This window comes from Chanodichthys erythropterus, chromosome 11 (genome assembly GCF_024489055.1).
Source record: "Chanodichthys erythropterus isolate Z2021 chromosome 11, ASM2448905v1, whole genome shotgun sequence".
NCBI classification, from domain to species: Eukaryota; Metazoa; Chordata; class Actinopteri; order Cypriniformes; family Xenocyprididae; genus Chanodichthys; species Chanodichthys erythropterus.
The window spans coordinates 56,844,588-56,857,433 of NC_090231.1; the positions used below are offsets into that span (position 1 = coordinate 56,844,588).

At 34.2% G+C, this 12,846-nt stretch overlaps 1 protein-coding gene across 1 annotated transcript; it reads left to right on the top strand.

Moving 5' to 3' along the window:
* Positions 1–239: 239 nt before the first annotated feature.
* tmem176l.3b (transmembrane protein 176l.3b) lies at positions 240–8,254 on the top strand. Its single transcript, XM_067401496.1, has 7 exons — positions 240–401; positions 3,770–3,937; positions 5,199–5,312; positions 5,541–5,597; positions 5,684–5,809; positions 7,503–7,622; positions 7,732–8,254. The coding sequence occupies exons 2-7, from the start codon at positions 3,779–3,781 to the stop codon at positions 7,795–7,797; spliced, it is 642 nt and encodes a 213-aa protein (XP_067257597.1). The 5' UTR covers positions 240–401; positions 3,770–3,778; the 3' UTR covers positions 7,798–8,254.
* Positions 8,255–12,846: the final 4,592 nt, after the last annotated feature.

The following is a 12,846-nucleotide window of genomic DNA, read 5'->3' on the forward strand; positions in this document are numbered from 1 at the left end:
CATTCAGGAATAAATTCCTTTTTAAATTGTTTAATCATGGTTTATACATGTTAGTTTCCATGACAGATTTCAAGATTCTACTGCAGCTGCCAGTTTGCTAAGTTTTAGATGATTATTAAACAGTCCGTATTGTTCACTCGCTTTCATTCATTCCTTCAAGTGGACTAATGTAGGGAACAGTGAATGAGGGTATAGGAAACGATTTCTTACTTTCATTCTCTTAACTTCCTTCTCACGAGTGTGCGGCTTGCTGGTGACCTTGGACAGACAACATTCCTCTTTCACTTTTTGTGAAATAAAAAGAGAAAGACAAAAACAGGTTTAGTCTTAGAGTACACAAAGAGTGTGAATCTTCGCCTGTACCTGTACCTTCGACTGTACCTGACTTGATCACGTACAAGGTGAGCTTAACACTGTCTTACTCAGATGATCTGTAAAACTTACGCACTATTGTAAATGTAGATTAAGAGTAATACTTGTGTCATGGTGCAATCAAATTGCAGGTGGAATTTTTGTTCTTCCTAAAAGTAACAATATATAAAAATTAGTAAATGCATTGTGAACCACCATGATATTTTTTTATTAAGAATGGTTAATAAATGCTGTAAAAAAACATATTGCTTATTGTTAATGTTGTGTTAGTGTATGTTAATTAATGCATTAAAAAATGAGACCTTTATTGTTACTGAAACATTTTATTTGAATATTTAAAGTGTCTTGTGTTTATATATATATATATATATATATATATATATATATATATATATATATATATATATACCCTCAGTTATTTTTATGACATATTTTGTGTACATAATTGACACAAATTGTGTAAATATAACACATTGGTGTGTAGAAAATGAGCAGGAATAACACATGGTTGAGTTAAAAGTAAAACAAAATGTGTTGTCCTTAACTACTAGACACACAGGTGTAAGATAGAACACAAGTTGTGTTGTTTTTAACACATCTGTTTTAAGAGCATGTGTGTGTATATATATATATATATATATATATATATATATATATATATATATATATATATATATATATATACAGTGGGTACGGAAAGTATTCAGACCCCCTTAATTTTTTCACTCTTTGTTATATTGCAGCCATTTGCTAAAATCATTTAAGTTCATTTTTTTCCTCATTAATGTACACACAGCACCCCATATTGACAGAAAAACACAGAATTGTTGACATTTTTGCAGATTTATTAAAAAAAGAAAAACTGAAATATCACATGGTCCTAAGTATTCAGACCCTTTGCTCAGTATTTAGTAGAAGCATCCTTTTGATCTAATACAGCCATGTGTCTTTTTGGGAAAAATGCATCAAGTTCCACACCTGGATTTGGGGATCCTCTGCCATTCCTCCTTGCAGATCCTCTCCAGTTCTGTCAGGTTGGATGGTAAATGTTGGTGGACTGCCATTTTTAGGTTTCTCCAAAGATGTTCAATTGGGTTTAAGTCAGGGCTCTGGGCTAAGTCCCGGAGTTGTTGTGAAGCCTCTCCTTCATTATTTTAGCTGTGTGCTTAGGGTCATTGTCTTGTTGGAAGGTAAACCTTCGGCCCAGTCTGAGGTCCTGAGCACTCTGGAGAAGGTTTTCGTCCAGGATATCCCTGTACTTGGCTGCATTCATCTTTCCCTCGATTGCAACCAGTCGTTCTGTCCCTGCAGCTGAAAAACACCCCACAGCATGATGCTGCCACCACCATGCTTCACTGTTGGGACTGTATTGGACAGGTGATGAGCAGTACCTGGTTTTCTCCACACATAACGCTTAGAATTAAGGCCAAAATGTTCTATCTTGGTCTCATCAGACCAGAGAATCTTATTTCTCACCATCTTGGCAAAGTCCATGTGGGCTTTCATGTGTCTTGCACTGAGGAGAGGCTTCTGTCGGGCCACTGTGCTATAAAGCCCTGACTGGTGGAGGGCTGCAGTGATGGTTGACTTTCTACAACTTTCTCCCATCTCCCGACTGCATCTCTGGAGCTCAGCCACAGTGATCTTTGGGTTCTTCTTTACCTCTCTCACCAAGGCTCTTCTCCCCCGATAGCTCAGTTTGGCCGGACGGCCAGCTCTAGGAAGGGTTCTGGTCGTCCCAAACGTCGTCCATTTAAGGGTTATGGAGGCCACTGTGCTCTTAGGAACCTTAAATGCAGCAGAAATGTTTTTGTAACCATGGCCAGATCTGTGCCTTGCCACAATTCTGTCTCTGAGCTCTTCAGGCAGTTCCTTTGACCTCATGATTCTCATTTGCTCTGACATGCACTGTGAGCTGTAAGGTCTTATATAGACAGGTGTGTGGCTTTCCTAATCAAGTCCAATCAGTATAATCAAACACAGCTGGGGCCCTATCTTGCACCCAGCGCAATTGACTTTGTAAACCGACGCATGTGTCATTCCTATTTTGCACCCGTGCAAAGCGCGCTTTTCCCTCCACAGAAGAACGTCGCTAAACTAGTGAATTAACTTGCGCTCCCTGGGCGGTTCAGCGCAAAAAAGGAGGCGTGTTCCGGCGCAAACAATCCCTGGTGCTATTTTGCTGTTCCATTAAACAATTGCGCCACTGACCAGAAAAAACCTAGTCTAAAGTCAGTTGCGCGTTGTTTATTATGCTATTTTAAGGGCGCATGCTTGACCATAATGTATAGCGTGCACAACGCGCATACACTTTGCTCATGTAATCTACACAGATGCAACAGTTATTTTTGCAAATCATAAATTGTTACACTTAAAAAATATTAACACATGAGATGACGGAAATCATTGTGGTGTGCCACGAAGATGTGAAAAAACCTGTTTAACCGACGCTATTTTGGGTGGGTTTCTCCCATCCCCATACAACACAACTTTTCTGTCTTTCACTGCTCTTACAAGAACATCAGTCTCCTCGGCTGTGAACCGCTCCTGGCGTGCGCCTGGTAAATACGCCATAATAATAGCAATCCATAATGGAACTTGCGCACCTGCTTTTAAAGGGAATGTTGGATGACGCTCTGATTGGTTTATTTCACGTTACGCCCAAACCACACCTATGAATAATGAAGCTACTTCAGACCAACCCATTTTAGATTTGCGCCGGGCGCAAGAGCCATTTATCCCGCCGGGAAAATAGCAACAGCGCCGAGACCCGCCCACAAAGTTACTTGCGCTTCGCGCTTTGACACTTGCGTTTCAGATCGTTAAAATAGGTCCCCTGGACTCAAATGAAGGTGTAGAACCATCTCAAGGATGATCAGAAGAAATGGACAGCGCCTGAGTTAAATATATGAGTGTCACAGCAAAGGGTCTGAATACTTAGGACCATGTGATATTTCAGTTTTTCTTTTTTAATAAATCTGCAAAAATGTCAACAATTCTGTGTTTTTCTGTCAATATGGGGTGCTGTGTGTACATTAATGAGGAAAAAAATTAACTTAAATGATTTTAGAAAATGGCTGCAATATAACAAAGAGTGAAAAATGTAAGGGGGTCTGAATACTTTCCGTACCCACATGTGTTTGATAAAGTTTATCTTCTTAAAACTTACAGTATAGCCATTAAACTGAATTTATGAAGCAAACTGTTTGTTGAAATTATGGACAAAGTAAAGTTAGTTAAAAGTTTATGAGATTTGTAAATTATTGTATTCTTTTTTTATTCACAATTTGTACAGTGTCCCAACTTTTTTGGAATCGGGTTTGTAAAATCAAACCTATCCTTGCCTGTAATGATACATTTATCTGTCCATTAAACTCTCTCTTTTCTCTTTACTCAGATCCTCAGGATGTCTCTGACGATGTCTCAGGGTGAGGGGGTGACAGTGATCACCTTCAGCTCAAATCCCAACAGCAAATGGCCGATACTGTGTCAGATCCTGCGCACTCTGTGTGTCGTATCAGAGTCAGTGAAAATGAAGATGGTGGGAGTCTATACAGCGCTTGGGGTGAGATAGACACTGAAACACACATGAGACATTACAACTAAAGGCTGAAACACATTACACAACTTCAGGCTAGATTTTTGCCCCATTTGAAGTTGACAGAGTTTGCATAAAATATTTAATTCAAATAAATGTGAGTAAAGTAAATGTTTTTAAAAATTACAAACATAGATTCTATATTCAACACTGAATCCAATTTTCATGCACTTTATGGACTTAATATTATTATATATATTAAAAAGATGTGTTTTTTTGCTGACCTATTTACATTTGTACAATTGGTGTTTTCATTTGTGGAAAATGGTCATTTAAAGGATTAGTCCACTTTTAAATGAACTTTTCCTGATAATTTACTCACCCCTATGTCATCCAATATGTCCATGTCTTTCTTTCTTCAGTCGAAAAGAAATTAAAGTTTTTGATGAAAACATTCCAGGATTTTTCTCCTTATAGTAGACTTCAATGGGCACCATACAGTTGACAGTCAAAATTAGTTTCGCTGCAGCTTCAAAGTGTTCAACACGATCCCAGATGAGAAATAAGGGTCTTATCTAGAGAAACCATCGCTCATTTTCTGAAAAAAATTGAAAATTATATAAGTTTTAACCAGAAATGCTCATCTTGAACTAGCTCTGTTCTTCTTCTTCTCTATTAGAATTCCATCAGTGTAGACGCTGCTGAGCGTATTACTGCCCTCCACAGGTCAAAGTTTGAACTAATTTTTATATGCAATATGCTAGTGCAATAGTATATAACAATTAGTTCAAACTTTGATCTGTGGAGGGCAGTAATACGCTTAGCAGTGTCTACACTGCCGGATTTCTAATGGAAAAGAAGAAGAGAGCTAGTTCAAGATGAGCATTTATGGTTAAAACTGATATAATTTTCTATTTTTTTTTTTTTTTCAGAAAATGAGCGATGGTTTCACTAGATAAGACCCTTATTTCTCATCTGGGATCGTGTTGAACAATCTGAAGCTGCAGTGAGACTAATTTTGACTGTTTGGTGCCCAATGAAGTCTACTATAAGGAGAAAAATCCTGGAATGTTTTCATCAAAAACTTTAATTTCTTTTCGACTGAAGAAAGAAAGACATGGACATCTTGGATGACATGGGGGTGAGTAAATTATCAGGAAAAGAACACTAGACTTTGAGACATTGCAATGAAGGGCATTTAATGTTATTATTGGGCAACACAATGCAGGTTTTGAGATTCATCACAGTACAAAATGGCATATAAATGACATGTTCTCTCATTCCATAGATTGTGCAAATATTAGTAGGAATCCTCAATATCGTAACCGGGAGTGTATTTTTAAGATTTGGGATACACGATTACATTATGATGTCTGATGTTCCATTCTGGTTTGGCGGTGTGGTAAGAATTATACCTCATTCGGCTTATTCTTTTTTTGTTTGTAATTTGTAAAATTAGTAAGTTAATTCACAAAATTAATCTGAATTAATAATCTGGCTGGTGTTGACAAGTTCACATTTTGATTATTTTCATAATAATGTGAAGTTGGCTGATTTTCAATACTCTAATTGATCTTGTCTGAACTTTCGTTGGTCAAATTTGAAGCATTCCTTTGCTTTTCCTTTATAGTTCCTTGTGGTTGGAATCGTGTCTATTGCTGCAGCTCAGTATCCCAGTTATTATCTGGTAGGTCTTTAACAGTCACATATAGTATTTTACATTTGGAGAGGGTTTTTTTAAGATGTCATCTCATTGTGATTTGTGTATTACAGTGTCTCGTCGCTGTGGTGCTGAACAAAGTCAGTGCTCTTCTGGCTATGATAGGCCTAGCACTGTATTCATGGGACTTGATGAGCTTTCATAATCCTGAAGACTATAATTATCCAATCTATAATACGGTAATTGTTCTTTATTTTATTTAAAAGGTTTTTTTATAATTTATTTTTTTCTTTTTTTCAGTTATAAGTTCAAGTCACACGGACTCTGAAGTTTTAACAGTTTATACCAAAGTCCTTTCATGGCAAGTAATTTCACTCAGTGGCCATCTTTGAAAGCCTCTCAGCCAGTCATGCAAGTGCAGCTTCTGTCTCTTTGATTGGGGGAAACATCAAATTCTCCTAAGCTGTTCATCAAGCTTATGATTAAATTTTATATTTGAAATCACCAATGAAATCTGACATCTGTCCCATATATTTTGTTTCTAAACACTCAAATGATAACAAACCAAATGATAAAAAAAAAAAGATAAATAACACTCAAATGATAAAAAAAACAGCCAGTGCGCATAAGCAGTCCTAAGTGCGAGTCTCAGATCGCTGACTGTTTCTAAAGCAACCGGAGCTTCTAACAGCAGCTGCGGTGATGCAATGACTTTACCAATCAGCGATTGGCTTTTTATCTAGAAGGCGGGACTTATTCCACCATATTGCACATTGCACTTTCATGGAGTCTTTGTTTATACATAAATGTGGCCCAAAAATCAATTTTCATTTTCTATATGCTGGTTTGGCTATTTGAAAGATTTTACAAAATGTATTTTTAGGGCTATCAAAGTTAACATGAAAGATTGATATATTAATTAAAAGTAATCTTAATTAATATTTATCATTATGATAAATAAAAAAACAAATACATTTTCCAAATTTTATATTATTACTGATACATTTTAATTTCTTAATTACGGAAGAGGATTAGGGCCAAGCAATAATAAAAAAATAAAACCATCTCAAGATTAAAGTTGTTAAATTATGAGAAAAATGTCGTTAAATTTCGAGAAAAAAGTCGAGATAAAATGTTGATAAAAAAAGTCATTAAATTATGAGAAAAAAGTTGTTAAATTACGAGAACAAATTCATTAAATTATGAATTTGTTCTCATAATTGAAAGACATTTTTCTTGTAATTTAACGACTTTTTTCTCGAAATTTAACATAATTTTTCTCATAATTTAACAAATTTGTTCTTGTAATTTAATGACTTTTTTTCTCGTAATTTAATGACTTTATTCTCAACATTTTATCTCGACTTTTTTCTCAAAATTTAACGACATTTTTCTCGTAATTTAACGACTTTTTTCTCGTAATTTAATGATTTTATTCTCAACATTTTATTTCGACTTTTTTCTCGAAATTTAACAACTTTAATCTTGAGATGGTTTTATTTTTTTATTATTGATTGGCCCTAATCTTCTTCCATAATTAATTGTGATTATTTTATTGATAGGCCTTTTTTTTAACAGTATAGGGGAAAAAAAAAACATGCATATTTCTGTGGAAAAATGCAGAAATGTTATGAAATTAAAATGTTAAGCAATCATTTCACTTTTCTTGAAACAAACATAATCGTACATTTTCTCTGTAAAACTGATTTGAACTTATTTTTTACTTTTTTGTTTTTTTTTTCTCTTTTTTATACATCTAACATCAGTCTAGATAAAGAGAGATACACTATCACTTCATACAAATTAAATACCTCCCAGATTTCCAAGTGGCTTGAGTACAGTGACAAGTCATTTGGATTTGACACCCTGTTGTAGGAAATGTTCTGTCAGATTGCTTTTATTCCATGACACATCGATCTTTCCCATCTCTAGATGATCCGTGAAGGACTGGATGTCACTATGATGATCTGTTCAGCTCTTCAGCTCTGTGTGACCCTCAGTTTCTCTGTCTTGACTTTGAAAGAAATGTTTGAAATGGACGAGAGTGAAAAGGTGCAGTATTATCACTACAATCAAAACAGATCAGTAACAGTGATCATGGTGATTTCAGAAAGCTGTTCAGTGTTCTAATATTTTTTTTTTTTTTTTTTTTTTTTTGCAGTCTGCGGAGGACCTTCACTTTTACCAGCCACTCAAAGAAGATCTCTCTGTCAGTCATGTATGTTAGAAAGGCAACATGTAAAGTCAAATATACATTGTTAATTGAACAAACATTGTTATATGCATGTATAATTTTTCTCTTTTGTGGAATAGCAAAAATTACATTTTGCTAAAGCTTTTTGAAATGACTAGAAAAAGAATCCCTTGGAATTTTGATGCATTTATAAAGTTTAAAATCTTCATGTCTCAACTGACCATAGACAAAGCTTCTTTCAAAGCTCTTCTCAGCACCAGACCTGGGACATTCTGTGTTGCATGGTTTCACAGAGAAACAACAAGGGTCGTATCAGCTGGCATAAATGGAAATAAAACAAGCCAATGATGTGGAACATGTTTACTAGTGGCATCCATGCATTTTCTGAAATCAGGGCTGAGCAAATAAACACCATTAGTGAGTATTTATTCTGCTCTGAGAGTTTCATTCATTCCCAAAGGATTTTGAATATACATGATGGGCACAAAGCATGTTTGAGAGTAATGTCATGGGTTATTAATATTTTCAATGTAATACAAAGCCCAGCAAAACTGATTGATTTTACCAGAAATTAATCTATTAAAGTACATAAATGCTAAATTTATTATGACAAGATTGAATTACTCTAGCATTTTAGCTTTAAAAATGATATATTACTATGTACAGGCAGTTCATCTGAAAGAAAAAAAAAAAAAAACTGACTTTAAAGAAAGTGATGTATTATTTCTATTTGCTCCCTGTCACAATCTGGAAAAATCAATTGGTAAATGTATGGTGAACTTCTAAAATGATGAGGCAAAGGTTGTTTTTTTTTAGTTCAATACACTGTAAAAAGTTATTTGTTATCACAACATTTTTTTTTTCTTTTGTCAAATCAACTTCAATAATTAATGTGGTTCAGATAACGCCCAGTTGCCTTCATTGCATCAACTCAGATGTTTAATTTAAGGCAAGATAACTTACTTTTTTAAGTTAAACCAACAACTCTTTTTCTCGACAGGTTCTCCATCCAATATGCCTATATAGGTCATTTGTCACTTCCCTGAAATACGACCCATATGAGCGTTTACTAAAGTTGCGCCCCTATTGACAACAGGACACTTTCATTTGAATGCATTGTTGATCAAACAGTTTTGCACTTCTGGGCTATTGCGGCGGAGCCATTATTTATTTTCATAAAAGCGACTGTTATCATCTTCCCTCACATGCTGCAGGATCAAAACAGCATAAAGTCTTTTTCAATTAGAAGTTTTCAGTCTGCATGTTTCAACCACATATCTAGAATTTAAATGGATGGATGCCTCGGTCACAAAATCATGACACAAAACTGGAACTCGACATGGATGTCCCCTGTCTCCTGAATTGTTGGATTAGTCTCTTTCCAGGGCAAACAGACAAGATGAGAAAATACAGACTTTACTAACAATATACCATCTTTATGCTACTGATACTGTCCAATATTTCTACCTAATTTGATCTTTGATGGAGTTTTTATGGTTTTTAGTGCATTTTGTGAGATTATTTGTCTTGTTAGGTTGTATGAATATATATTACGTAAAAGATTAACCCTCTGGTGTCCAACAATGAACAGATTTAACCATTCAGGGTGTGACTTTACTGTACATGCAGAGCACCATGGGTTGTTAACCATGACCTTTGACCTATGTTTTATTCCAGGAGAATAAAATATTTCAATAGAATAAGATCTAATGAACAAGTTAAATCAGGTTTTATTTATCTTAATATTATACCTACTACATATAAGACTATTTAAAATCAAACATTCACAATTCTTTGTTTACCTACAAATTAGCATTGGCTTACATTACACTTCATTACAAGTGTGAGTAACTTTCTCTGAATATGTCATTTTTTGGAATGATATATTCTTCTTTTAGCAAGAGCAAAAATAGAAGCAATAAAAAGAAAACAAGTAAAGAGAAACAAGATATTTTTCACTGTTCCCTGTGATTTTGTACTTCATAAATCAGAGAGTTAAAATGGGGGAAAGAATTGGACATCACTCCTGAGCAATGGGACATATTGTGCACTTCTCAGCAGACTTCCACAAGCTTAAGAGTGAGTTCTCTGAAAAAGCAAGCACATTTTTATTAGCCCAAGAATTAAAGCTTTACAGACCAGTGCTCTGGAGAAACTGTAGTGTGAAAAGATTCATCATTCTTATATTTTTCCACAATGCCAAACACTAAATGGAAGGATGTAGGCTCAACTAGTAATGTTTGGACTTCTACTCTTAGTCCTTTTGTGTCCTTTAGTTGATATAGTCCAACAGAAACAGAAAAAAATATGTTAAAAATATTATTAGCATAAAGTAAAAGCAGTGTTGGAGAAAATTACTTTTAAAAATAATGCATTATAATATTGTGTTACTCCCTAAAAAATAACGGTAACACTTTACAATGACAGTACATGAATAACCATGAACTAATACCTGAATTAATAGTTACTTCAACATGAACTCATGATTAGTTAAGATATGAACTAATGAAGAGTGATCCTTAACTACGACTGGAGTCATAGGGATTCATGCATGAAAACAGAAGCCTTAACTACGCGTTAATACATGTTTGTTAATTAATGCATTAATTAACATTTAGGGTAAACTAAATCAAACAGTCTCTATAAGAAGGAATAATACATATTTGGACTTTGAAATAAATTTAAACAATTTATTATTGTCAGAATTTAAACTACTGACATCAGCAGCTTCATTATAAACATCACTGAAAGGCACAGGATTAGTTTGCCATTATTTTCACTTATCGTCCTTATCAAACATATAAAATACTAAATACACTATTTATCTTAAAAGGTCTTAATATGTTTTGTGATATTCTTTCCTATCAAACTAAACTACTGTGACTTACATCAGTTCCTGAGGAATCGGTTCCCAAAAAAGTAACCAAACAGGAAACATGAACTAAGGTCAGGGAGCGTTTGCTGGGATCAGATTCAGAAGATCACTCTCCATCCAGACGCAGGCCGTGATCATACTGTACCTCCATTCTCTGACTTTTTGAAAAGTCACACAACATCACTTAACTGGGCTGAATACTTATATAGTTGTGTTAGTACAAGTGTATTTGATAGTAAGTTAATGATAATCATGAGCTGAATTTGGTAAGTTGTTAACAGGGAATTAATTATGATTGTGCCCCCTCAAGTAAAGTCATGACATAAGTATACATTAACAAACCATTAGTTGATGTTAGTATATGGTTAGTTAATAATGAATTAATTATGATTGTGCCCCCTCAAGTAAAGTCATGACATGATACACATATCACACATCATTAACTAATATATGAATAAACACTATAGAGTGCCATCCTTATTCATTTACACCCCGGTACAAAAAACTAAATTAAAAAGTATTTGTATTTTACTTTTATTTATATAATTAAACATATATGGACTTGAAAGCAAGCCATAAACATACCTGTAAAGACACACATAAGGCACATTTACATGTAAAATCGCGCGCGTCCACAAGCTAATGCTAATCAAAGCATATACATTTAAATGACAAAAAATACAGTTAATAACTGCACATAACCTCCTGAAAACCCCAATAAAACATACATGTAAATATGTCTTTAATTATTAATTCGGCTTACCGAAGCAGTCAACATTTATTAGTTTAAAATGCCAGCAACACAACAAACGCGCCAAGAGAACACCTAGCGTGCGCCACTAATGAGTGTCCCGCCAGAAACAAACCCTACATACTTTAGTTCCGGGAATAAACTAGGCCTATGACTATTTAGCTATGACTAAATATAAATGAACTATAAAAATCAGAAAACAGTTTAGATCAAATTAAATTTATTAGTGGTAGTTAGTCTATTTTCCACATTTGATTAGACAGATCTATGTAATTAATGGCTAAATAATCATGTGCCATTGCAATTATTTGTCACAAAGCTGCAGATGGCAGATTATGATATTATAGTGTAAATTATGACAGTATTAAATCACGTTTAATTCAAATTCAGAGTACTTCTTGTTTACTCTTATGGAGGCTGATTTATTTAGTTTACCCCTAAATGTTAATTAATGCATTAATTAACAAACATGTATTAACGCGTAGTTAAGGCTGCTGTTTTCATGCATGAATCCTTATGACTCCTGTCGTAGTTAAGGATCACTCTTCATTAGTTCATATCTTAACTAATCATGAGTTCATGTTGAAGTAACTATTAATTTATGTATTAGTTCATGGTTATTCATGTACTGTTATTGTAAAGTGTTACCAAAATAACTAATTGCGTTACTTGGTTACTTTTAATGAAAAAAAGGTAATGTATAAGTTACTTTTGCACTCACAATTGTGAGTTATAAAGTCAGAATTGCGAGTTAAAAATTCAAAATTGTGAGGTAAAAAGTCAGAATTGTGAGTTATAAAGTCAGAATTGTGAGTTATAAAGTCAGAATTGTGAGATATAAAGTTAGAATTGTGAGTTATAAAGTCAGAATTGCGAGCTATAAAGTCAGAATTGCGAGATATAAAATCAGAATTGCGAGTTATAAAGTCAGAATTGCGAGTTATAAAGTCTGAATTGCGAGTTATAAAGTCAGAATTGCGAGTTATAAAGTCAGAATTGCGAGATATAAAGTCAGAATTGCGAGTTATAAAGTCAGAATTGCGAGATATAAAGTCAGAATTGCGAGATATAAAGTCAGAATTGCGAGTTATAAAGTCAGAATTGCGAGTTATAAAGTCTGAATTGCGAGTTATAAAGTCAGAATTGCGAGTTATAAAGTCAGAATTGCGAGATATAAAGTCAGAATTGCGAGTTATAAAGTCAGAATTGCGAGATATAAAGTCAGAATTGTGAGTTATGAAGTCAGAATTGCGAGATATAAAGTCAGAATTGCGAGATATAAAGTCAGAATTGCGAGTTATAAAGTCAGAATTGCGAGATATAAAGTCAGAATTGCGAGTTATGAAGTCAGAATTGTGAGATATAAAGTCAGAATTGCGAGTTATAAAGTCAGAATTGAGAGATATAAAGTCAGAATTGCGAGTTATAAAGTCAGAATTGAGTGATATAAAGTCAG